The 27,436-nt window shown below is 44.3% G+C and overlaps 1 protein-coding gene across 1 annotated transcript; it reads right to left on the reverse strand.

Annotated features, from left to right (window-relative positions):
• Positions 1 to 26,973, reverse strand: LOC119403089 (galanin receptor type 2). The gene is made up of 5 exons (XM_049418170.1): positions 26,756 to 26,973; positions 20,476 to 20,685; positions 18,751 to 18,901; positions 2,739 to 3,026; positions 1 to 1,058 (listed from the first exon to the last, which is right to left on the reverse strand). Exons 1-5 carry the CDS (start codon positions 26,971 to 26,973, stop codon positions 876 to 878), a joined length of 1,050 nt encoding a protein of 349 aa, XP_049274127.1. The 3' UTR covers positions 1 to 875.
• Between the last annotated feature and the right edge of the window lie 463 nt (positions 26,974 to 27,436).

A 27,436-nucleotide genomic window follows, 5' to 3' on the forward strand; every position in this document is an offset into this window, starting at 1 on the left:
CAGTTTTTGCTAACTCAGAACACAGTAACCTTTCCTATCGGGTTGACGTGGGGCCCTTGTCCCCACCAATGTCTTCACCGTACACATCCCCTAGAAACGTTACATCTAGGTAACACAACTATTTCCAGTGCCGTCGGTTCTCAGGAGATGAAGGGATAACACATTTTTATCCCCAACTTTGCAGGATTCACGATTTAGCAGATTGCACCGCAAAGTAAGCACTAATTATCATTTACTGTCTCACTGCAGATTGTGAATATTTTTTTTTTCAGGACTTCTTCCCACGCACATAAGCGAAGGGCCGACAATTTTTCACGACTACACCGAAATATCGACTCTCTCACTCCACTGTAGAGGAATAAACGCAGCTTTCCAAGGCATCAATCACCATAAACCCGTCAGGGTGTAAAGCTCAGTCTCACTACTTAGAACCGCCCTTTTGTACCACATTCGATAGCTCTTTCCATGACATTGTTGAGAGACTGGCCTTGGTGTCTCACACAGACTTCTCAAATCCACGATATCTCCATCCTGATGCACTCGTCTGTATCGTCCCTCCTCGGAGTCCTTTAGGAATTTCTCCTCAAGGCTGCGAGCTAAGTGCCAAGCATCACTGGGTGGTGCCTCGTCGCTTGGACGTCACTTCCGGGTCGACTTCGGGCAGCCTCTTGGATACAGAAGGCAGGCTACCGTTCTCAGAACAGCAGCCATTGTGTCTGGTCAGCATCGAGTCGCTGAGGGCCCGGCGATGCTGTTCGGTCACGCTTTCGTCCTGGACATTCTTCTTGGCAGCGATGGTAGCCAAGAGCGAGAACGGACCGGTGTCCGTGGCGGTGGCCGCATCTCTGATGACGTTGCCGTTGGCGTTGGCTAGTCTAGCCTGCCTCGCGCTCCTCAACGCCGCCGCCACTCGATGCTGGGGGTGAGCCCCCGGGAGTGCCGAGTGCGTCTGGGTGTCGCTCTGCGACCCACTGGACGCAGTCGACAGCAGGCTGGTCCCGTTCGCCAGCCGATGGAGGCGAAGCCGGAACGACGATGAATAGGCGGGAACCACAGGCCTGCGAGTGTGGTCAGAGAAAGAGAAAAAAAAGAGTATAGCAAAGAAACACCAGATGTTCAGGCACCAATACAGCCGAAGGTGGTCTAGAACAGAATTTCATACACGTCATTGCCTAAACAAGATAGAGCGAGAGAGACAGATTTTTTTTAATATGCTGGGTCACCTAAGGGAACATGCACGGACTCTCTCAATATAATGCGGGGAAGTAGTACCGACGTTCGTGCTGCTCATGAAAGGGTGCACCCAATTTTCAGAGTTAGCCCATTGTGATAAACGAAAGTGTTAATCTAAGGAGGGTCCTGCTATGAGCATAGACGTGCGCGAAAGGGAGGTGTAGGTGGGCGGGGCGCGCCCTTTAATCCTCGAAGGCAGTCGCAAACTCTGACCCGTACCTGTACTCAGTCGGATTTGTCCCGTCATTATTTAAAGGGCAGGGTTAATAAGGTCATGCAGGATTTGACGGTAATGGCGGCGGAGGAGCCCTGACGTTGCATTCCAAGAACTGTTTACTTCCCATTTTTATCCCTGGAAAACCTAGGTCGAAAGGCAGACCATTGTGAGAAGAACGTCATCGCTTCGTTTATTTTATTTTTGAAACCATTGCGAAGCTTAACTTCCTCTCAAAAACGAGCAATATGGGAAGGGCGGAGGGGTTGCGGTAAAACTTGCTCCCTCCCCCTAATGAAAAAAACCTGTGCACGCGTATGGTTACAAGAGATACCAGGGCCTCAAGAAGTAGAAGGACACAAAGGCTAATGTCTGGTGATGAAGGGGATACCGGCGGAGATAGAGAAAACAAGAGTTTATAAACAAAGATCGAAGCTCTGAAGATCAAAGTTGCCAGCGTTTCAAAGCCGCGTGAAAGCACTGAGCAGGAGGGTGCAGCCCTGCACGTTCGGTGACGTATAGACATGCATGCTCAGCGACAGACTGGACCTCTTCCACAACATCGGGAACGCTTAATCAGGATACAGCATATGCCAACTCTTAAGTCCATATTCACTTGGAAGCAACTGCCACGTGCCTAATTTCACTGACGGTGGGGCCCACTAATTAGGCACTGGCGGCCTGGCGTCATGAATTTAAATTCCCCATCTTACAAAGTAAAACCTTTCTGATTATAATGACTGTTAGTCTACACTCTCTCGCTCTCTCTCTCTAGCACAATAAAAAAGGCAACTGCTTTAAAGAAATCATCAGTTTGCTCAGAAAATAATCATATTCATCCACAATTTGCATTGGACAGAGCTTTACATTTGTCGACAGGACGGCACATAATGAGTTTGGAGAAAGCTATTTAAAGAAGTCTTGCTTACGAAGAAAAGTACTGCATACAAAGAAAAAAATTCGGTACATTGAAAATAATGTACAAAACTGTAATATAAATTATGTTTATTTCAGCACGCATTTACCAAGGTTGCAGTCTACGAACATAGGTTGTAATACCAACTGGAAACGATCTTTCTTCGTTCCTGTCTAACCCGATTTGAGGTCAAGACTGCCATGTCGGCCTTCAGAAAGAAAAAGACAACGGGAGGAGGGGTTCTGACGTCGTGCCAGGGGCCGCAGGTTGCCGACCCCTGTCCTAATGCATAAATACGGTTGGCATGCAACAGACTGTGTACTCCGAAAATGATACAAAACTGCATGCAGACAAACAACGGGCGGGGCAGCTCACTGGCCTTGCGGTGGGCGGCCAGCCGGATCCAGACTGGCAGCTTCCGATGCAGGCGACCGGAAGCAGGATGCGCCGGAAGCCACCACGGAAGCGCCTGCTCATGGCCGCGTAGATGAACGGGTTGACGCAAGAATTGATGAACGCGAGCAGATTGATGCTGAGCATGGTGAAGAAGTAGTTCTGTTTCTCCAGGTAGTTGGTGCCGAACTGGGTCCACATGGACACCAGAAAGTACGGTGTCCAGGACAGCGCGAATGCCGCGGCCACGACCATCACCATCTTGGCCACCTGCGAGCAAGATGATTGGTGCGTTGAACTTTAAAGTCTACTAAGAAAAACATAGAATGCTTCGTTCTTTTTTTTCGTCCTTGTTATCAGACCGTTTTATTTCTACTGCATGTCGAATGCCTCAGGGAACTTCTGGAAGACCGTGTCTTCGAGGGGCGCTTCCAGCAATATTCAGCAACAGAGCATATTTGTGGCCGAATGGAACTACCACGTTTACTCGCATACCGTCAGCACTGGTTAGCATTGGCTAACGTTGGCTCCTCATAATCATAATCGTCACCATCATCATCTTCACTACGGCCACTGCAGGGCAAATGCCTCTCCAATGTTTCTCCCATTAATGTGGCCCTGTGCTTGCTGCACAGGTGTAGAGGGTCTATTGATGTAGAGGGTCTATTGTGCCTGTACATACATGAAAAATGGACTCTAAAAGAATATCTCATTGCAAAATGAGCTCTAGCAGTCGCCGGCTATAAGCCCCGCCCACCGGCGGTGACCGCCTTTTGCCATGGCGCTTGTGCCGTCAGGTGCTGCACTGAGCGGAGCCATCGTCTTCTACATAAATTGCAGTGCTGTAAATCGTTCAATTTCAATGCCAAGCCGAAGAAAGCTTAAGTAGCTCGACTGCAGGCAAAGCTGACCACGGAACAAAATTTTTCGCCGTAATGCAGACGCTCGCACAGCAAGCAGCATGTTACGTCATGGCTCGTGAGTGCACCAGGGTTACCCAGCTCTCAGGCCGCTCGCGTGTTCATAAAAATATTCATTTATAAGTTAAGTGTTCGATCAAACGCGCTAAAATTTCACCATCTTGTTTGTGAACGCACAAGGATTAACCTACATAAGATAGATTATGAACGAAAGTTGGGTGTCATGGCCCCTTCAAGAGCAGCATACTTAACATTTGATAAACCATCCAGAGGTAAATGTACATATTTTTGACAGAGTTCCGCCTGGCTATGTAAAAGTGTTCTAGATCTTGAACTCGCTCCCTGACATTTAAAGTAAAAATGGCGTATTTTTAAATACCTTTGTCACGCGAAAGGCCGCGATTACGCAGCGTAGAGGGGACGCAAGTGTTTCAGAGCAGCTGCATGAGTTTTAAGAAATTTCGGCGAACTGCATGGTTGTGGTTAGTCAAGCGGGCGTTTCGAAAGACCACCACGTCTCGGAGATACGCGAAAGGTTGAAAAAACTTTACTCGGCTTTCGATCGATACAGGCAGCGAATTCCTCGGAGTAGATGGTAACGCTGTCAGGTAAAATTCCACGCGCGTCCGCTCCAATGGGCACGAATGGCGAAGTTGTAAGTTTCACTAAGCTGACGCTTGAACGAGCCTACGTTATTAGTGAGTCAGACCTAACAGAGATGCGCTGAGGCGCAAGTGCGTCGTGTGAAACAGATAGGTCAACATTTTAGTAGAGGCGGGGACGTGTACGATGGAAGGGATCAGTATTTGTAAATAACGCCCAAATTTTGTCCTGCGTGTTCTCCGATGCACGCAGTGAGTCGCACAACAAGCTGACAAAGTGCTCTTCAGTTTTGTAAACGTTACCTGCAACAGCCTTTCAATTTGACCACAGGCTTGAACATTCAGTTCTATTGTCCTCAACCTGAACTCTTTTTTTTTCTTGCAAATGCATCGGAAAACAGCTATTGCTGAAGTCGTGTTAAAACAAAAAAGATGTAAGGCAGCTTCGCGCTAGCGGTGCTAAGCCTGAAGGAAGAGCGGTGCTGGACGGAAACACACTTCAATTTGTGAACTTGCAGGAGCCCCTGTTTCAGTACTTTATATTTGCAAATAAAAACACGTTTAGTTTTTACATAAACTTTTGAAATAACATTCATGTGTATTTTCTAATCGCTTCCTAACGCTTATACGATCATCTTTCTGAATTTATTGATCATATTAGGAAAGACGAATAGCCGCTGCAACCCACAGGCAAGAACATCTTACCAAAAAAAGCTGGCAAAAAAACACGCACACAACAAACACGCATGCACGGCACACCAAGGATCCCATGGCGCGGAGCATTAGGCGACGCTTCTGTATTATTAATGCACTTTCTTTTTCCTTTTTTGTTCAAGCAGGAATGTATTATAACTTGACGCATTGTTTATGCAATCACGCTTGCGAAAGGCCTGCGACGCTGTTCTGAACGAGGGCACATAAAATATGCGAGAGATGATGCAAGATAAAAAAAGAAAACAAGCGTGGAATGAATTTACAGAGAGCAAGCGACCTTCAGCGAATGTGCTTCGTAATGTACACAAGCTGCAGTATACACAAGGCGCAAAAAAAGCTGCTTGCTTACCGTAAGCAGCTTTTTTGAATCGAATCGGTAACAACAAAAAACGCGTTCACCTCTCCTACGATGCAAGTCAAGCACGAAGGCTATCATAAGGCAGATAGGGAGAAAGTTCAACCTTTTGATCTCATGAGAAGCAGTTGCAGCTGCAACAATGCATAGATTGCTTTATTATTGTTACGTTGCATTACTTATTTTGAGCATAATTAGTATGTTTGCCAAAGAATCAGAAAGACCACTAGCTCAAGCGAGGCATTCTCGGCATTGAAGCTTTATTGTTTATGAAGCCCACATGTAAGAATATTTAGCGGTGCAGAGAGCTATACATGAAGTAAGATAGCAATCAACTCTATACTAATTATTGCTGCTTCCTTTACCAGCCACATCATGAGCTAACATAACATCCACGCCTTAGCTGTACGCAAGAAAATCAGTTCACTAATATTCTTGCGTGATATCATAGGTGGGCAAAAAAATTACACCATCTCCCGTTAAAGGGGACCATGAGGCAATGCGAAGCTGGAGCACTTGCACGATCGCGTTCCGTTGGCGTTCGCTGGGCATGCTACCGACCTCGCGTCGTGGAACGCGAAGAGGAACACTACGCGCGTCGTGTCTTCCCTCTAGCCTGGCCGTTAATTCTGACAGGGCGTGCGGAGAACGCCATCGAAAGGCGCGCGAGAGAGAGGCAGCGTAGGAGAGGAGAGAGAGGGGGAGGGGGCGCGCATGCGCTTGCCCTCATCGCGGCGCTGCACAGGAGAGAATTTCGGCATGTCGAGCCCGCATTTCAGAGGAGCCAACCGAGGCAAGCGCTGGATTGAAAGCGCGCGCAGCGCTCTACCACTTGAAGGATAGGAGACTAGAGGAGGAGTGTAGCGTATGCGCCGTGGGAGTAGAAGCGAGAACGCAGGAGAAGAGCAAGCAGGTGCTGGTAGAGAAGTGGAGAGAGTAACGTGCAGCTGTTAGAGAGAATGAAGGAGGAGAGTTGCGCATGCGTAGTGTGAGTGCGGACTACTACGCCGCGTGCGGATTACCAAGCCGCGTGACATACCCCCAAGCAAGAGATACTTCGCATCTAAAATGTGGAGCTCACTCAGACTCACTCATTAAATATATTTTGCCCTTTGAGCTCACCCGCACTCATACTTACGAAAATTTTCCTCAACCGGACTGACTCGGACTCGGACTTACTGAAATTTTTCTCAGTCGGACTCACTCTGACTCAAACTCACCAAAATATTACTCACTTGGACTCAATCAGACTCAGACTCACGACTCTATCTGAGTCTTAGTGAGTCGACTCATGAGTCGGTTAGCGTATAATTAGCTTTTTCGATCGTAGTGTCAATGCTCTTTAAAACCAATATCTCGAATAATTGGTGCTCTATTCGGCGGCTTTTGATCTCGCACCTTCAAATATCAGTTATCGGTGGTTGCAATTCAGTAAGGACATTTTTATTGAAAGAGATGGCTCACACGAGATATTTTTACCAAGAACTTCGTGTGAAAGAATTTGCGAAAGGTCACGGCACCTGCCCCTCTCCGTAATTCACGCCTCTGATCAATAAATATTGAGCTGGCGCGTGAACACTAGTGCTTTGAAGTATAAATGAGTTGATGGTAGTATAAAGATGAGCCCACATAAGGCTGAAAGCAATGCTAAAGTTGTGTAGATATAACCATAGGTCGGCAAAAAATGCGGAGTCACTCAGACCTACTCAAAAAATATATGTTCCGCTTAGGGCTCACTCGGACTCAGACTCACCGAAATTTTCCTCAACCGGACTCACTCGGACTCAGACTCACTAAAATTTTTCTCATGCGGACTCACTTGCACTCACACTCTCCAAAATATTACTCACCCGGACTCACTCAGACTCAGACTCATGACTCGATCTGAGTCTGAGTGAGTCTGAGTGAATCGAGTCATGTGTGAGCTTGCCGACCTATGCGTGATATTTTGACTGGAAAAAGTTAATATATCTGTGCCGTCATATCTGAAGTCCACTACACGTAGACCAACACACAACACTAGCATATACTCTTCTCTACGACCAATCTTTACCGAATCAGAAGCATTTAGACAGAGTCTCTTTTTTCGCGCACCGTTTTAGACTGGCACTGTCTAACCGACCTTGTTTTTGAGGTTGCTAACTTTTACGAAGCTCTTGATTTTGAGTTGTGTAGAATATTCTGTTAGGAAAATTGTCGTATTAGTTGTCATGGAAGTATTGTTGCAATTTATTGCTGTGGTGTTCTCCTTGCAACATTGTATTGTAATTCCAGTCCTGCTATGAGCCATATTGGCCTGAAGTATTGCGAAAACAGTAACAGCAGGAATTTCTTTGCTTAGCTCAAAGTGATGAAAGGTCCACTTTAATGTGAATCTTTCATTCCGGGCCACATTTACGTGAACAAGGCTTCCGTACGGAAGCCGAAACAGCGTTTTTACTATTTTAAACCTTTTCATTTTAGTTGGCGTTGCTTCTTTTCCTTTCTCATCATGAAAAGCTTAACGTTCGCCGTGAAAGTACGTATAGGTACATTCGCGGTTAACGTTAAACTATTCATATAACTGCTACAGCAGTTGTATATAAATAACGTTCTTAAAATTTGGAGTTAAGATTAGCAGGCTTCGTTGCTTCACCAAGGGAATGTTTTATTGAGTTGTTTATATTCAGGAGATTGCTCTTTCATTAGCGTATCACTTCCGTGAGCGTTCATGTACAAGAAGACTGATGAAACGCGCTAATAAATGTACTTTGATTAATGTTCTTTCCTGGAGTCATTTTCCGCTACCTCAACCGAGTCCCACGTGCATTCGCATATAGGGTTTAAAAGAACGTGTCACCCTTGGTGTAATAAAGATAAAACGTTTTTGTGTAAGCTAGAATGTTTTTGTTTTCTCCCTGTTACAAAAGATAAAAAGAAAAAAAAAACACTCGCCCTCCACTGAGCATGGCACACAGCTAGTTGGCGCAGTGTTTTGTCTTGGTTCATTTTTGACCGCATGACCACAGTAGATACGCGGAATTTTAATACGCCCACACGCGTGTCCATTAAGGAGCATTTCAACCGTAAAATCGGCGTTCCGAATTGTATAACTCTGGCGCCTTTGGTTCAGTATAAATGCATTTCATGCCAAGACGCTAGAGAGTCTTTCCTTCGTTTAAGCTTGAAATACTTCTCCGAAACCATATCTCATACGACTGAGATATACATCCTTGTGGTCGTGTCAGTCTTATTCTATAATACTTCATTATTTTTCTGGTTGAGAAAGCGCTGGTTCTGGAAACGTGTAGACCCTACGAAATGCTAGATTTGCACACCGCTAGCCTTGTGACTATGCGCGCTGTCCAAGCAATTGCAAGAGGATCGACAACTGAACTAGTTGGTTGAAATGAATGGTTTGACTTATCTAAGCGCACGCAGACGAAGACGAAAAAAGGCAGACAACAGTCCAAGCAATTGTATAGACGCAATTACGAGTATTGACGCGTGTGTGAACACAAGCGAACGTGTAGAGAGGTTCTCAAGGAAAAATATTCCCTTTAGTCACGGCGTGCACAATTGTGCACGCGAATTTTGCAGGCGCGTCGCACGCCGCGCCTTTCTTCAAATGGCCTGAAACTCAGTGTGCCCATTCGTGCAGGCTTCATGAGTGGACAACTAGCGGTCACTTAACTTCATTTTGCTGTGTATTGCTTCAGAGGGTCACTTTGCTGGACACACCACCATGTTAGACGATCGTTTGACGTGCCGCGTTCCAGGACCAACGTCAAGAGGATTTTTTTTCCGCTCGAAACGAATACAACCAAAAAACAAGCTGTGCATGCATTCGGGCCTAATAGTTGATTCTTTTTACGCAATTATTGAAGCTGACTGATGGCAGAATAATGAGATAATTAGTTACACGGAAATTGACATTAATTACTGAAACTCACACAAAACAACACATTCCTTCATTTTCTTTCTTGAAATGTAATACTGAGTGCCTTCGAATTATGCCATGTGAATTTGACGCATTTGCAGACAGTGCATCATAATTCGTGACTGAAGGGGATATAGACGAGCACATGAATATAAATTCGGTCTTTTTGTTACAAGCAGTATATCCCTACAAAAAAATAATTCTCTAAAAAAAGTACGCAACTTGTGGGACCCATACTGCTCGAAGTTTATTTTGAAAAAGTCACAGTTTCGCCGCAAGGGCGAAGCAATGAACGCTATAGCAAGAAACTAATGCTATACGAAGTGAGGCTCGCCAATGGATACTCTCAGTTTGAACAGCGCTCCTGTTGCAAAGGCGGCCGAAGCAGCGAAGGAAACTATCGTGCTTCAAGTGTCGAGCTGTGACACTTGATAGTTCGCACTCATCTTCTGCTTGTTCATTTAGCGGCGTCTCTTGAGCTCGAGTGACTTTCGTACGCTTCGTAACATGAGCGTGGACATCACGGTGAAAGCTTGAAACATACCTCTTTCCTTCACCACGAGAAAACCGCGCGAGGAGACAGCGGAAGGGCAAGGTTCTCCCTGCGCAAATATAAGAAGAAGCGAGCGAGCTCGCCGACGACATTTAAATGCGCCCGTCGCGCTCCTAGCCCCATCTCGCTGGTAATGAAGAAACGCTTATAAGCGCCGGCCGTCTCTGAGTCCGTCCAGCGGTAAAGGGTGTGTATATAACGCTCGCCGTTAGCTACGTGGAGGATCTGCGTTTCGTGGCGCAGTGGTTAGCGCCACTCGCTGCGGAGCAAAAGGTCCCTGGTTCGATTCCGCGCTTCGGAAGCATTTTTCTGAATTATTTTTCTTTGGGCCTTATATATATATATATATATATATATATATATATATATATATATATATATATATATATACATATACGGTGCTTGACGGCGACGGCGACGGCGAAATCCAACCGAGACTGTCCATATAATTGCTATCGCAATCAAATGGACTAATTACAACTGCAGTTAACTGGGGCCCATTACCGTTCACAATGCGAACAGCATAACGGTGATTGGACGACTACGTTGTGTGAGCGTTACGAAGACGTGCAAACTATATGAACACGCTTGCTTGCACACGGAAATTTATTTGTTTTTTTATTCAGTTATTCACATACAAAATGCGCGTCACCACCACCAGCTTCTAGTAGACTCTGTAGGTGACTTTTTTCCTGGCTTATAATATAGTTGATAACGCAGTAAAAACGCAGTGTGGAATCGTAACGAGCTACGCGGCGAGATTAAATTAGGAAATATGCCAGTGTGGGATGAAGTCGTCTTATGCAAGACTACGGGTAATTGTAGATGGCTAGGAAAAGCATCTGGCGGCTCTCTATAATTAAAATGGGTTCATGCAAGACGGGTCCCCTAGTTGATATTGTAGGTGTCCTCTTTCTTCATTTCATCACCGAGTACATGTTTTGCCATTTACGATATCGTATTAGTAACATATTTCTTTCTTTGCTTCTTTTAATAGAACGCTGCTCGCCAATATCCGTAATCCTGTTATTGTAACACGTGCCTTCTACGTACTGCTATAACTTATGCCTCTCTCTTGCGTGACTATGGAACACGATGCGTGATGTGTACGTAAAAAAAATCACCAACACGCACTATACGCAGGACGCCTGAGTACGAGGTTTAGAGTGAGGGCGTATAGCGTCGTTGCGAAATCTACGACCAAAACCTTTTGACGCTCGTCAGAAGGAATAAAATTTTAAGAGCTCGTAAAGACGTGCTGGGACGAAAACTCGACAGTACGCCCTCTCGGCAACAAGCAGCCCTATGGGCACCATGTGATGAGAATTGTCTAACAGGAAAGGAAATCCAGAGTTAATAATAATTATTTTTGGGGTATAACGTCCCAAAAGCACGATATGGTTATGAGGGACGCCGTAGTGAAGGGCTCCGACAGTTGCGACCACCTTGTGCTCTTTAACATGCGCCTAAATATAGGTACACCGGCCTGAAACATTTTTGCCATCATCGATCGAATGCGGCAGCAGCGTCCGGAATTTGATTCCGCGACCTGTGGGTGAGCAGCAGAGGGCCATATCCACTAGAGCACCATGGCGGCTTGAGAGCCAGAGTTCCCAGGTTCTGCAGCGCTAATACGTAAATAATCGTCCCAGACGAACCCTTACACAAACAAATTTAGACAGTCTATAGATTGTCTAAACCTATTTTTAGACAGTCTATATATTATCTACACCCACATTTCGACAGTCTGTAGATCATCTACATACATTTTTCTCCGGGAAGCGCGCGACTTTTGCGAAGAATCCCCCAAAAAAGCTGGTTTAATTCTTTAAAATACCTTTTAACTATAACAAAAAAGCCAACCGATATGAAGAGAAAGTTGATTATTTGTACAGCGAAATATGAATGAATTGTTTTGTGCAGCGAAAATACGCGCGAATATAAACGAAACAACATTTACAGTTTAACACAGTTTCCACGGTAGAGTCCCCTCTGTATAATGCACTTTAAAGGCGTATGAACTCGAGCTTGTTGGTACATAATCAAAGTAGAAAACAACGAAATACAACGAAGACAAGAACGACCAAACAGGACGAGTGCATTGTATAATGCCCTTGTGGGACTGCATGATTAACGTTACTGCTGACTGCCCCAATGTCGGCTGGATTTCAGCGCTCAGTTGCACAATGTCTTCGCCAAAGTGAACGTGACGCCTCAGCGCTCAGTGCACAATGTCTTCGCCAAAGTGAAATGAGTGAATGACTTTTTCTGTAGCGCTAGGCATCTTAAGATGGTTAGAGACATGACGTGAGACAGTAATTAAAAAAGTTAAATTAATTAACGTTTTAATTAATGGAGTTAAGTGACTGTGTCAAATTGGTGAATTGAAGTTCTTCGTGCCAGAAACCCATTCCAACATTTATATTTTGAAAAAGCGGCCTCTAGTAATAATTACGAAGTAATGAAATTCAACCGAATTCGATGGCTTTCGCTGTTGAAAGCCGTTGCATTTCGTTGAATTTCATTACGCCACAACAATTACTAGAGGACACTGTTTCGAAATCTCAAAGCTAGGATGGGTTCCTCGCATGACGAACTTCAATTCTCCCATTTGACACAATCACCTAACTCCACTAATTAAAAAGTTAATTAATGTAACTCTCTTAATTACTGTCCTAATGATGTCCTTACCTACCTTAAGATTCCTGCCGCTACAGAAAAAGCAATTCTGAAAGCCCCGAGCAAATATCGCATTTTCCTAATTTTTTGAAAAGGTTGGACACATTTCTTGAAACACCCTATATATATATATATATATATATATATATATATATATATATATATATATATATATATATATATATATATATATATATATATATATATATATATATCATCAGCCTGTCTGCGCCCACTGCAGGGCAAAGGCCTCTCCCATGTTCCGCCAATCAACCCAGTCCTGTGCTTTCTGCTGCCACGTTATACCTACAAACTTCTTAATCTCATCTACCCACCTAATTTTCTGTCTCCCCCTCACGCGTTTGCCATCTCTTGGAATCCAGTCAGTTACCCTTAATGACCACCGGTTATCCTGCCGACGTCCTACGTGCCCGGCCCATATCCATTTCTTCTTCTTAATTTCAACTATGATATGCCTAACCCCCGTTTGTTCCCTGACCCACTCTGCTCTCGTCCTGTCCCTTAAGGTTACACCTATCATTTTCCTTTCCATCGCTCGCTGCGTCCTCCTCAATTTAAGTTGAACCCTCTTTGTAAGCCTCCAGGTTTCCATATATATATATATATATATATATATATATATATATATATATATATATATAATATATGTATGTATATATATATATATATAATATATATATATATATATATATATATATATATATATATATATATATATATATATATATATATATATATATATATATATATATAGGAAATTCTACAAACTACTCGGCAATAAGAAGCCCAAATCCACTTATTATGAGCGGAACTGGCAGCTCTGAACAGAGCCAACGTTTTGTCAACAAGGCTTGCATGACAAGCGACGCTTTTTATGTGGAAACACTTGCATACTTAACTAGGTCTTATTTTTGGTCTAGGTCTACCTGTAGAAGTAACTAGGTCTGCCTGTAGAAGTAAGCCGTGTGATTCTTCGTCCCCTCTTCCACCACGTACCTATGACCTTCAATACAGGGATGCTACATCGGTTTCTTAATTACGAAATGTATGTCATTATCCCGAGGCCTAAAAAGCAAAGGGAAATGGCCTGTCAACGCACGCAAGCAAAGAAACACGACGCCACCAATCAAGGAAGAGCTCTCTATCTACGGCCTCTAGCTCATTAAAGCGGCTTTTCAGAATCATTAAAGATGCTTTTCAGAATCACGCTGAAAATGTTGCATAATTTGTAGCATCTCCTCAAGCGCCATTTTCTGCCCGAAGGACGCGCCTATACATATTCTTTAATAAGCGAATGCGTGCCCTTTCATCTTTTGCAATCTAGAGGCCACAAGCCTAAGCGGTCGATTCGGTAACAAGATACGAGGCCGTATTTTAGCTGACTGACCTTTATGAACTTTTACGTCATCGCTAGATGAGTGCTTTTTTTCATGATTCCCTACTTGATATGCCGGCCTTTGTTTCTTCGCATTCACAAAAAAAAAGCGACGCTAAAAAAAAAGACAGGCGCATTTTTTTTTCTCGAGGGATTGATTTGCCACCGAAATATTTTTTCTTAGTTAACTTAGAGACACATGAAACTTTTATAATAATAAAAGGGTTCATTACCCTCTCGTGAGCCATGTGCAATCTTCTCATTATTCTCATAACAAGCCGCTGCAACTTCTAAACTATTTTTTGCGCTATTCTGAATCATCAAATATCGTTCTCGGACATGCTCTGTAGTTGCACGTAGGCTGTTGTTTTGCACGAATGTTAGCTGCACGTATGCTGTTGTGTAACGTGTTTTCGACACATCTTCTCAGCGTGGAAACTAATTGTAGCGTACTGTGTACGCTAAGTGTGGAATGGAAGCGTAATGTATTTGAAACTTTTGTTTAATGTAGCCTTAAATTTAAGCTTTGAATCTCACTACGCAGTGTCGTTTAGTAGTTCAACTTCGTAGTGATCATCTAAAAGCAGAATGTTTGAGTGCGAAAATGCTACATCAGATAGAATGCACGAGTAAGGGGCAATAATAATTTGTTTTGGAAACAAGACTTGTCAGTTTGTACTGTAAAGGTTGACCTACCGCAAATTGGGCATAACATGTCTAAAACATGCGTTTTACACAAAGCACAGCATCTAAGCACTAAAAAAGCCCTACGTGCTAAAATTAAATGCAGCTGCCATGATATGTACGAATTGTGCTTCAGCAAATGCACGGTTCGAGTCGGCAATGCCACTGTTATCTTCATTATAGAAATATTTAAAGTGATAGGTAAATATTAAAAATAATCTGTCTGCGTTCTTCTACAAAACCTCACTCCTTACTGCCAAGTCTTAGCCTATGCCTTTGCTATCGTACTCAAATTTAAAGCCTGAAAATTACGCCGAAAGTTGGGAACTGTGGCCATGTATTTCCTTTCTCAATCAAAATCTGCCTTGGATAATTTCGCAAGGAAACGGCGTTTTAAATTGGCATACACTGTAAACCTTTTCACACCCATATGGGTGTTTCAATCACTGAAACACCCTTGGTACACCCTTATTCCTGACAATTTTTTATTCAAAGGGTGTAAATACAACACAAACGCCCTTTGCACGCCCTTATTTGAAATAAGGGTGCATGAAGGGGATATGTTCAAATATAACACCCTAAATAACTGGTAGGGTGTGGGGGTGTTTCTTGAAATGTTACACCTATACAGTTCTGTGAAGGTGGTCGTTTTCACATGAACTTAATCAAATCTGTAATTATAACATTCAATATTATGCAACTTTAGACTAAAAAATGTGCTTGGCCAAGTGATAGCTACAATATGATAATGTCTGCGTACCTTGTGATGCAGCCACGAAATGTGAAGAGTTGAAGAAAAATGACGCATCGCTTGACCCACAAGGGTTGTTCGTAATTCACTGACTATATAAGCGCCACGCTTTCTATTAGGGTATGTGTTAACGGGTCTGTATATATACGCGGCTGTAGTGACTTGTTCATCTTATGGGTTGTATGCGTATGAGTGAATTCTGTATTGAATTGAGTGAGTGTGTACTATGGGTTGTATATGTATGAATGAATTGTGTATTGAATTAAGTGAGTGTGTGCTATGTGTCTCGCATACCAGTTAACGTGCGCTATCAATATAATGTATGTAAATCCTCTGCATCAGCCTTCTGTTGTCGCCGTTTCTCTCTTAATGGAGCGAGGGTCACGCGATTTTTTTAAGAGTGTGAATTATAGCTATAGTTCTACCCTGGAAGAACTAGCTATGAGATTTGATTTATAGTGGTTCAGAAGAAAAGGAGGAAAGGGGGCGGGTGTAACCGCTTTATTTATATTTTTGAAAGCGACCCGCCATGGTGGCCTAGTTATGGTGCTCGAATGCTGACCCGCAGTTCGCGGGATCGAATCCCGGCCGCGGGGGCCGCATTTTCGATGAAAGCAAGAATGTTTGAGGCCCGTGTACTTTGATTTACGTGCACCCCAGGTGGTCGAAATTTCCGGAGCCCTCCACTACGGCGTCTCTCATAATCATATCGTGGTTTTGGGACGTTAAATCCCAACAATCATTATTATTAAATTATTTTTGGAAGGGTGTTAGGGTGTATGTTGGCTTAAACACCCCATTTCACTTTTGCCATAAGGGTGTAGTTTTCATATTACACCCTTGAAAATTGATGCATAAAGGGTGTAAGTCCGTGAAGAACGCCCATAAGAAGGGTGTAATCCTGCCTGTTACGCCCTTTCCGTGGGGTGTAAGGGTGTGAGTTATAGACACCAAAAAACACCTATATGGGTGTAATATGGTTTACAGTGTACAAGATATTGTGCCGATCTTGGATTAAAACACTGCGCACGCTACAAGAGCATTTTTGAGCTTAATCCGGGGCTTCATTAGCGGCTGCATTTAATTGCCGTTCCTCGTGATATCGGATTAAGGAATCTATAGAAAGCCAAATTCAATGTTTAAGTTCGACTTTGTTGATTCGTTCGACTTCGTTGTTGCGCTCTTATAAAACGCGCTACTGCAAGAATACTCGATACAGGATTACAAAGGGCTTTCTTTCGCACAGCTTTGGTGATAATCGAGTACCCCAGCTAATTAAAAGCCCTCCAGTTAAATTCCATTCCATTTCTGCTCTCTCAAAAGTAAAGATGGAGCGAGTACTAGATGAAGGAGAAACGCAGCGAGCCATATTTCTTATTACATTAAACACAGATCCATAGTTAGGCTGTGAAAATACGTGACTCGCTAATGCTTTTGAAACTCGGGACTCGGAGCTAGAAGTAAAATACATGATCCGATGTGAAAAAGTAAAAAAAAACACCGCGAACAACTCTCCCATAAAATTTTTCTCATAATATTTCTTCTTTTTTTACAATTTGCTGATTCTGAACTTTCTTTTACGGAAAAAAGGCAGTCTCGAAACTGGCGTCCTATAAATGCTTGCAGTGCAAGTTCTCAGTTGGCGCTGCAGAATTTCAGAGGCGGGACGCGGTAATAAATACGCAGGCTGTGTTCGCCTCGTTCATGCATGGTTATGCATGGTTCTATGAAAGAAATGGTGAAGTCGTTCTGCAAGCGTAGGAAATCGGCGATATGTCGCGTTGTTTATTATATTTATCCTTCAAATTACCGTTGCCAGAAAGAGCAGCAGGACCACATTATTCACTTCCAGTACAAGATGAAGACCTGCTTCAGTTTCGACGATATTCATCGGCTGAAATATTGATTACAATCCTTTGTTGTTTCGGAGATATCGCCCCGGCGTCCTTATTGTAGCACACCGATATTACATTACGTTTGTTGTTGTTTTTTAGGTCATACTGCCATTCCGATAGCAGATTATTTCAGGAGAGATCCGAGGTAAGCAATAAGGGCACTGAAGTCAAATATTAAATAAAGCACGAAAAATCCAAACACACACTTCTTCAGTAACAACCATATTCATCTGCAACATCGAATAAGAGAAATGAGAAGTAAGTTGCATACGCCGAAATAAATTGTGCATATATGATGTATATTGAAAAAAAATTGCCGCGAGATTCTTGGCTACTAATTAATAACTTAATTAGCCAGTGAGCAGGTTTTCGTTGCTAAATAGTTTACCTTGCTTCCATGGGACGGTCTGTTGTCGTGGGTGGGCGCATGCGCGGTGGTATAATAAAGAGGTTTAGACAAAGTGGTGCGTAGATAAAATATCGTCATCATCACTCTCATAATCATGATTCTCAGATTGATTTAGTCCACTGCATGACGAAGGCCTCTTTCAATCACCTCCAGCTTTAGCCTATTCTGTCCGAGATGATACCATTTTATATCTCTGCCAACTTCTTGATTTCGTCCGCTCCACTAACTCTCTGCCTACCTCGACTGCATTTCCCATCCCTTGGTGAACATTCTGTTGCTCTTACTGTCCACTGGTTTTCTGTCCTACGCATTACGTGGATAGCTCAGGTCCATTTCTTTCACATGATGTCAACTATAGTATATCTGCTACCATTGCATGGTTCCCTGACCTCTTCTGCCATCCCCCGAGCCTCTTAATGTTACTCCTTCATTTTTCGTTCGATCGCACATTGCGTCGTCCTCAACTTTTTGACTAGTTGCTTTGTTATCCTAGATGTCTCAGCCCTATATGTGAGAACTTGTAGTATGTTGTGATTGTACACTTTTCGCTTTAATGACAGTGGCAGATTTTCTGTCATTATTTGGGAGTGCCTGAAGAATGTGCTACAGCCCTTTCTTATTCTTTTGGGGAATGTCCTTTTCGTGATTAGGCTCTCCTGTTAGTAGCTGTTCTTTAACGATAAATGCGAGATTGATACATGCGCTATAATATTGTTACGGGGCCACTTCCTGGTGCTTTATAGCGAGTCGTACCCCGTATCTCCACCAAAGATGTTACGGGGAAGAAACGATATACACAGGGTATATTTGACAGCAAAAGCGTACAACGCTGCCGCAGACCAAGCGCGTTCCGCTAAGCACTTCGTCTTCGTCGTTGGCTGCCCTTCTCCGCCCGTGACAATATTAAGTAAGAGGGGTCATGCTAGGCTACTGAATTTTTTGCGTTGTTCACTCCAAAGAGTATTCGACCCTTGCCGACCTTTCCGATCAGTCCGAAGACGCGGTCTAGCGGGCTCGTGACTAGATCGCCACCACCTTTAATTAAAAAGACTCGAAAAACGACATTTTAAAAGCGTATCGTCCATTTGCTAACGTAACAAGATGTTGTGGTCATTACCTTTCGGCGGTTTGCCTCCTGTCGCCGAAGGCTACCCTGGCGGGTGAGAGCGATGCCCCTGAGTAGGCAGCGCGCGATGCGGCCGCACGTCCAGCCGATGAACGCCAGGGGTAGCAGGTACATCAGCACGAATAGGCTCGTGTAGTAGCCCCTGCGTCGTCCATCAAGTCGTAAGTTGTTGAAGTGTCCCAGAGGACAGTCGATTGGTTAATCTATAGATCAGTTGGATCAGACGTGAATACTGCGCTGAACTGGACGAAAAAAAGCGAATGTAAAAAGGCTGAAGGTGCAATAAGACAAATCAGACGAACGTCCTGTCTACAACCTCACGATGGAAATATATTTTTAAAAAAGTAATGAAGTTCAACCCAACAGAGGAGGTATAAAAAAAGGACGAAAAGTCATTCTAAGAAGCCTTTAGGACAGTGCTTTAACATTTTATACGAGATCACTTAAGGTTTTAGTGCTATTATATGCGATTTTCTTCATTTTTATTCTTAATAAATATATTACGTGTTATGTGAAAATGGGTAGCCGGCAAGATTTAAAAGTGTGCAGTTTGAAGGCACCAGCATATCCTAAACAATATATTTCTTTGTTCAAGTAACAGACAGTGGACACTATACGCGAAACTAAAAAACTACAGTCTTTGATAGTGACACTGTTTTCCTTTGTTATTTTTAATACAAAAAAGCTTTCGATCATTTCTGCATGTCACAGAGCATCTAATGCGACGGCATCAGTAAATAGTGCTATATAATTCAGGACGGAAAGCACATCTGCTGGGTGTTTGCACCGCAAGAATAACATTAAGTTATACATAGTCTGCTAGAATTAGGAGGCTAGCATATTACACTGTCACGCATGTGCACGTAATAACTGAATGCGCCCAGCATGATGGGTCGCGCCACTGTTCAGTGAAGACGCCAGCAGAAATCACCATAGTCATAATTATCATTATAATAATCCTAATCACAATCAATCTAATGCTACCCTATGTACCAGAGGGTCAGGACCCCTGAAGCTTACAAATTGAAGGGTTCCAGCACGTTACAACGCAAGCACAAGAAGGGAGATGCACAGGACAAAGGCTTGTCTGACGGCCTTCTCTAAAGCTTCAAGTTGCACGTTTTTGAGGAGGTTTAGCGCTTGAGCTTTAGCCTTTTTAGGCTACACATCCGCTGGTCGAAAGTTCTTCTCAATGGCAAGACGGGCGTTTTCGTGAAAGTATGGAAGTCAAGCTCCGTCACCTGGATTCAAGACCACTGACAGAAAAGTCGATCCTGGGACCTTGGCCTACGGTCTCGCATATGCGCAAGGCCACGAAAGCCCTCTTGTGCTTATTGAGGACCACCGGACTTCACGAGCGCCTGTGAACTAACACCGCGAGTTCGTGCTGTGTGGTTTCAAGCTAACTGTTCATCCATCTCTTTCTTGCCCTTCTTCTTTCTTCTCTGCCCTTTCTTTTCCATTATCCCCCTTCCCCCGCCCCAAGTGTAGGGTAGCTAACCGAGCCAAAGCTTGGTTAACCTCTCTGCCTTTCCTCTTCGTCCCTCTCTTTCCTTAGATAAAATTTGGAAGCACAACAAACCCACCTTCTTCGTGTTCCTTTAGTCACTTTGTCATCATGTGCCAACTGGCCCAGGAAAGCACACTGCAATTGTTCTCACATCTTTTACTTGTGCTCATCGTAAATTCTTCTTGTTGCGGAATAACTGTGCTTACCTTCTAAAGCTTGGATCGAGCGTGATGAGGCAGCTTCGTCGTGAAATGCTGCCGTACTGGGACCACAGGGTGTCGGACTCCGCTCTTGCCGGCTGCAGGAACGGCGATGCCAGCAGGCACGGGGCGGCCCAGACTCCCAGCAGGATGCGCTTCGCGCGTGCCTTGCTCTGCTGGGCTCGGGACACGAGGGGATGCACAATGGCCAGATACCTGCGGGACACAGCAAGGAACACACCATGATCTTACGTGAGATGTTCCCAAGGCATGAGCCATTTATGTGCCAAGAACGAAATCACTACTGACCATCTGCAAAGTTAAACAGCACGAAAGACGAGGCCGATAATAATAATAATAATAATAATAATAATAATAATAATAATAATAATAATAATAATAATAATAATAATAATAATAATAATAATAATAATAATAATAATAATAATAATACTTTATTGCACACATCAATAAGAAGTCCAAAGAAACCGGCCTGTCTAAGTCTCCGAAGACTTGTGAGACTAGGGCCGGCAGGAGAGTGATGTGGTTCTAAGGTCAAGAAATGACCTTTTATTTGTTTTTGCCAACGAACAGACGAATAATTGAAACCAGTGCTTGTTTACGAGCAGTAAATCAAAATAGAACAAAGAAGAGACCAAGAGCTTATATTACATAGGAGTAGACAATACCCAATGTAATTTCACAGCTCAGAGAATAATTTCTTCAACTGCTTTTTTGAAGTAGCCGAAAAAAACTCTTGAGGTAGTTCATTGAAGATTTTAGGAATATATACACTTCTGTAGGCTTCTCCATATCTGGTAGAAGGCCGCGGTACAGTGACAATGATAATAATAATTTGCAGGAGTATTACGTCCCAAAACCACAGTATGATTATGAGAGACGCCGTATAGTGGACGGCTTCGTAGGTTTTGAACATCTGGTTTTATTTAACGTGCACCTAAATCTAGGCACACTGGCTTCTAGCATTTCGTCTCTATCTAAATGCGGCCGTCATGGTCGGGGTTCGATCCTGCGGCCTTCAGTTTAGCAGTCGAGCACCATAACTACTTGCCCACGACGGCGGGTCCAAGAACAGACAGGACCAGTGCTGATCCTGCACCTAGTCCTGTGCGTTTGTGTTTTCTTCGGCCCTCGTCTGTCGTGCCGTTTAGCTTTGCACATGTCGCTCCCACTAGCCCAAACCAAAGCACTCATAACTCACCAAATAATTCTCTGTAAAGACCACCAAAGAGTGTTCTTCCATGATAATCGTTCCTTTTTTTTTTTTCGTTAAAGCTCGAAGTCTCAGAGTCTTCGAACATTTCCGAGTAAAGATTGCGTTCTCTTGGCGGATCGATGTGTGGGGAAGGTGCCAACAACGCTTCACTACTACACAAAAACAACAACAGTGAACCAAGTCCTACCAAATGCACATCACCGAAATCGCCGCGCACTGCACCCCTGGGGACAGTTCTCGAGCAGCTATTTTATGACCGCCATCCGAAGGCCGCCAAGTCATATCCTCAAGCGAGCAACCGACAAAGAAACTGAATACAAACCACTGTTTTCTGTCGGGAAATGCGCTTTTGAGGTAAGCCTACCGTGGTCAGAGCGCGCCGGAATGGACCTCCAGGGGAAATGGCGTTGCACTGAGGTGACGTAACACTGACCGTGAGACAAATAGCCCGCGAAGGCGAGGGGACGATGTGATTTCGCCTTCGCTACGATCACACAGAGTCAGGCTATAAGGCTGCAGATAAAAGCGATGCCTTGAAGGAATGCCCCGACAAAAGAGGTAGGAGAGGCGCGCGCGACGTGTGGCGTGGGCAGGAACACAATAATATTCCTTACAGTTCGGCTCATGAATTTTCACTCGTTCTAAATGACCACATTTGTACTCTGTTGAACTTATGTCGGAGCTTTTCTTGCTTTCGTCCACTCAAATTTTATCGCGCAATATATATTCCTTTCTCTTTGGCTTGAGGCAATGTGACCTTCACTTGTGACAAATGTTGTCGTTTTATGCCTTCCGGAGTTCGTCGCGAGTTTTCTTTTTTTTCCATTTTTCATTTTTCACACGCGAGCGTTTCTCATATATTTACTCGAGTCGCTACTGAGACTTCTTTGCCCTAAAGGTGACAAAATTTGCCGCAGGAGTGAACTGGATTGAAGTTTTCTCGATGCACTCTCGTCGCTATTGTCACATATATCCTTTATTGGGCGCATGTTCCTTTAACTCACTGTCTTGCTCCTTGCTTTATGCGCGATATCAGCACTTTCATAGGTATTTTGTACGCTGTTGCGTTTCATTATTGCATATTCTCCTGACATTACGTTGATGTTGCTGTGGCACTGACGTACTTTCACGATTCAGTTCTGCGTCCCGGCTACCATCATTAAACGCACGTTCTTTAAGTTTGTATCACCGTAAAATTCCGAGCAAATGCCCGCTCCCTTTTTCGGGAGATTTCAACTATGCGCCGATGACCGAGCAAGTACCCCCGCCCCCTCTCCTTTCCCGCCATTTTCACTGTTTCATTCACTGTTTTTGTTCGCCCGAGGAGGGCTAATAAATACAGTGAATGCATGCGTATTCAATAAAGCATTTCACTGAAAGCACACGCGGCTCTTCCGCCGCCATCTTGAATTTTGATCCGTGTCCGAGCAAGGACCCCCCCTCTAAATGTTGTCGAATTATCTCTTATCGCAGGGGGGGGGGGGTGCGCTTGCTCGGGATTTTACGGTAAGCATTCGGAACTATTACGTCGACAATTATCAACAAAGCACTTATGCATCTGAAAGTTTCTTGAGCTTGCGTTGACGTCAAGCTTGTAGTTCTGTCGGCCTGCGTACAATTTTCAGCTGACTTTCTCTGGGAGTTTCGCTGGCAATCTGAATAATAAAAAATCACAGCATATCCACGGAGTGAATGATGATGAGTGGGCGAAGCTGCCGAGGTTCATCGGTAAACCGTGAATCTTCCGTGAATTCTGCCCAGTACATCATCACCGACGTGAGATCGGGCGCGTTTATACTAAAGGTTCGATGAGTTATGACGACTTGCAGCTCACTTTAATTTTACATGTACGCTGTGAATTTTCATTGTTTAGAAAACCATTGCTTTAGAAAACATCTGGCGTCTTTCGTTAAGCAGCTGGCGTCTTTTCGTTTTGCTTTAGAAACATCTGGCGTTCTTTCGTTTTGCTTTTACAAAACATCTGGCGTCTTTCGTTGGTTTATTTCATCAATCAACGGCGTTTTGAAGAAAATTTTTATTGTTTAATCACGCACAGGAGAAATCTCACCAGGCACTACATTGGAGGTAAACAATGGCTGCTAATGGGAATGGGAGACAGAAGAAGTCGGCTTTTAGCTAACACTTACACTTCTACTTCTACTAACGTTTCCTACTGGAACATGCCAATGGCTGCTAATGGGGAATGAGAGACAGAAGAATTCGGCTTTTAGTTAACGCGCACGCTGCGAATTTTTTATTGTTCAACAACGCACAGGAAAAATCTCCCACCGGCACCACCTTGGAGGTCAAAGCGTAAGACTGGTTACGCACTACGACTACGACTACGAGGGACGAACGGGTGCCGCCTTAAGGAGCTTCGCCCCTAAAAATTTGTGGGGTTTTACGTCCCAATACTACGATAAAATTAAGGGAGACGCCTCAGTGCAGGGCTCCGGAAATTGTGCGTGTAGTTGTTTAACGTGCGCTTGGCATCTAAGCATACGGGCCTCAAACGTTTGCCTTCATCGAAATGTAGCCGCCGCGGCCGGCATTCAATCTCGCGACCTTCAGTTCAGCAGCCCAGCACCATAACCACTATACCACCGCGGTGGGTCACTGGCATCGGCAAGCTTCGACAAGGTTGTATTACTCGATCTACATTCGTGAAGGGCTGGAATAGGAATCCTTTAAAAAATTGATATAGGAACCACGCAGTGTAGGTTTCAAAGACGAACGTTGCGCCATAGATTCATGGAGTTGCTGCAAGATCGAAATGCTCATCTGTCGTCATTCCAGCATGGTCACTTTTCAACGAGCAAGGTGTTCAAAGAGGGACAACCCGTTGAACTATGGGTAGGTGCAGTATGCTTATCAGTCTTCGTTACCCTTAGGCTTCAACTTCAAAGAGAGCAAGCGCAAAGGAAGACGCGGTGTCCACGCTTCATCGAAAACGAATAGCCCACATTTTGCGGTAGCTACTGAACGCAATCATAAAAAGAGGTCACGCTATCTTCGATCTCGTCTGCGCCGCCTGCGCTTTCAGAATTCGTAGAGCTGCATTTCTTGAGGCTGAGAGGCACATACTCGAGAAGATGGAACGCTGTTGAGGTGAACAAGAATCACTACTTTTCTTGCGTTCATGAAATGCATGTTCAAGCGCTCAGAGCAACTCACTCTCTGGCGTCACCGAAATGGCGATTGGTGGGTGCACTCCCAACAGAAATGATGAAGGGCACGCCAAACGTTTCGACATCACGAGCCTGCTGGTTAACCAAACCCTCGCACTAAATTTCGGGAACCTAAATGTAGTATTAAAGAAATATGCTGGGTCATAGTTGACTGATCCTTAGGCAGTTTTGACCCGAAGGTCGCGGGATCGAGTTCATCATTTTAAGGTACAATTTATTTCCTTTTTCTTCTAGAATTGCACGCGACGAAGATGGCGACATCAAAGAAGTTGGGCAGGGCCGAAACAGCACCACTTAACCACAGCTTTCCTGGCGCAAAATTATGCCAAGCGCAGAGTAGAAAATACGCACCGGGTTCATAGCCACTTATCAAGCTGTACGTGAAGTTGTCTTGCTGAAATCAAAGAACGTTCGCGACAGAATTTCCTCTCAGTTGGTGGCTCCTTATCGAGGTTCAACGGCACAGCCTTTGATGTAACGTAGTATACGTACGAGTGTTGCGCGGATGACTAGCAAATGAATCCCTGGAAATGTTACCTAGTTTGACGCTTTCAAGCGTACTCCATTTTTTCTTTTCGTCATGAACTAGTTTAACCGGCTTTGCAGCTTCCCTGGATCGAAGACATTCCAAGCTTTGTGAACCTCACCTGGTTTTGCACTACCTCCAGAATCGGCCCACGTTTGACCAACCGACGGTGTCACGTGATGACGTAACGTTATGTGTCCTCATAGTGACGTCATGATGACGTAACCACTTTTGGCTATCTGTGACGCCATCGCGTGATGGTGACTGTTGTATCACTCTTGTTGACGTCGCCGACGTCGACGGTACACGTTCACGTATGGTGAGGAATCTAAGGCTTTCACCTTGGTAATGTCTGTGGGAGCTGCGAGCAAGGCTATTCAGCAAGCTCTCGAATAACGGTGAGTACGTGAATTTCCCTAAACTTCGTTTTCTTGGATTGATATTGGTTAGTGACCTTTAAAAATGTGATGATTTACTTGGATACATAGCATTAGAAAGGCGTCAAGTTCGCAGTGATTATGTCCATGCACAGACGCTTTTGTCTTGCGCGTGATGCGGTGTTGCTGAAGGGCCGCAAGTTTCTTGATCGTAATAGGCACTGTATCAGATACATTACGTAATCAGAGAATGGCTTCTGAGTATTTAAAATCAACACATCAGCGTCGCGATAGATCTCAGATGACCGTAATTGGAGGCAGGGGTAATGCTTCATCTGGATCTTGACGTATACCAATGAATAATATGACATCAGACTCGGATGTAGAGGTAGCTTTGCAGCCTCTTGTACGAGGCTTCCTGTTTTTGCCTTTGAGTTTTTCTTGCTTTTGTACTATGTACTCGGATTTCTTACGAGCTTCACCTCCTTCTTCAATATTCAATGAACTCTGCGCACCGATCTCTCACCGCCCTGTCAGGGTAAACGGATCTGGCACGGCCAGCGCTCTTTTGATGCCGTTTTATGACGCCGGTGTCGCCATCAACGTGACTGATCGCTGTTTGCCCTTCTTTTGTGGCTCCCATAATCATCCTCACCCCCTACCCCTTTCGATTCTCACCCGAAGCGTAAGGTCTCGCTGCCTCTGTCCACAAACGTTTTCTCCAATTCTGTGCTGCTGGTTCTTCGAAAGCTGCACTCCTTACAGCTATCTAGCCTACAGAACAGTTTAAAAGGGTATGGGTTTGAACTTGTTGGTATGCTCCGTGGGTTCGAAACAGCGCGTAAAATACGAGGGCACAGAAAGAAACAGACAGGACCAGGTCGTTCTATGCCAGGTCGTTCTGTGCCATAGTCGTTCAGAATGGTGGTAGACAATGGTCGGTACACAATGGTAGTACAGAATGGCACACAACATGTCGTTCTGTGCCATGGTGGTACAGAATGGTCGTTCAGAATGGTGGTACACAATGGTCGGTTCACAATGGTAGTACAGAATGGCACACAACATGTCGTTCTGTGCCATGGTGGTACAGAATGGTCGTTCAGAATGGTGGTACACAATGGTCGGTACACAATGGTAGTACAGAATGGCACAGAACATGTTGTTCTGTGCCATGGTGGCAGCGAATAGGAAACTATATTGTTACGTAAACTGACACGAGGCGTGACCATTTACAAGCGTATTTAAAATTCATCTTGTAATTCGCTGCCAGCTAGGACAAGTACTGAAGAAAACCATGTTACCGCATGCATAACAAAGGACACGTGTCATTGGAGCTGTTTGATTCGGTGGCTGATATGCCTTTTTTGACTATCGTCTATCGTTTTTGATTGTTGCCTTTTCCCTTCCTGTTTCGTGTTCTTTCTTTCTTTATTGAGCCTGTACCATAAGCCTTTCCATGCTCGAAATGAAGTAAGCTGTTAGTCTGCGCATCACCCTGTGTCGTCTTTGCGTTTCGTACGGTCCTTGTCCTGCCTGGCAGCGCTTTACAAGATGAAGTCGCACCAACTAGCACCCGTTGCAGCCTTATTAGCATGTATTTACACCGATGGGCACAGCATCGACCAAGATGGCGGAC

Source organism: Rhipicephalus sanguineus, chromosome 8 (genome assembly GCF_013339695.2).
Source record: "Rhipicephalus sanguineus isolate Rsan-2018 chromosome 8, BIME_Rsan_1.4, whole genome shotgun sequence".
NCBI classification, from domain to species: domain Eukaryota; kingdom Metazoa; phylum Arthropoda; class Arachnida; order Ixodida; family Ixodidae; genus Rhipicephalus; species Rhipicephalus sanguineus.

Excerpts from the sequence above, each read along its gene's own strand:
- LOC119403089 (XM_049418170.1), bottom strand. The coding sequence starts at position 26,973 with ATGGCACAGAACAACATGTTCTGTGCCATTCTGTACTACCATTGTGTA. Across the intron at positions 20,686-26,755 it reads GACATGTTGTGTGCCATTCT|GTATCTGGCCATTGTGCATC; the intron begins GTACTACCATTG and ends TGTGTCCCGCAG. Across the intron at positions 3,027-18,750 it reads AGGAGGCAAACCGCCGAAAG|GTGGCCAAGATGGTGATGGT; the intron begins GTAATGACCACA and ends TCTTGCTCGCAG.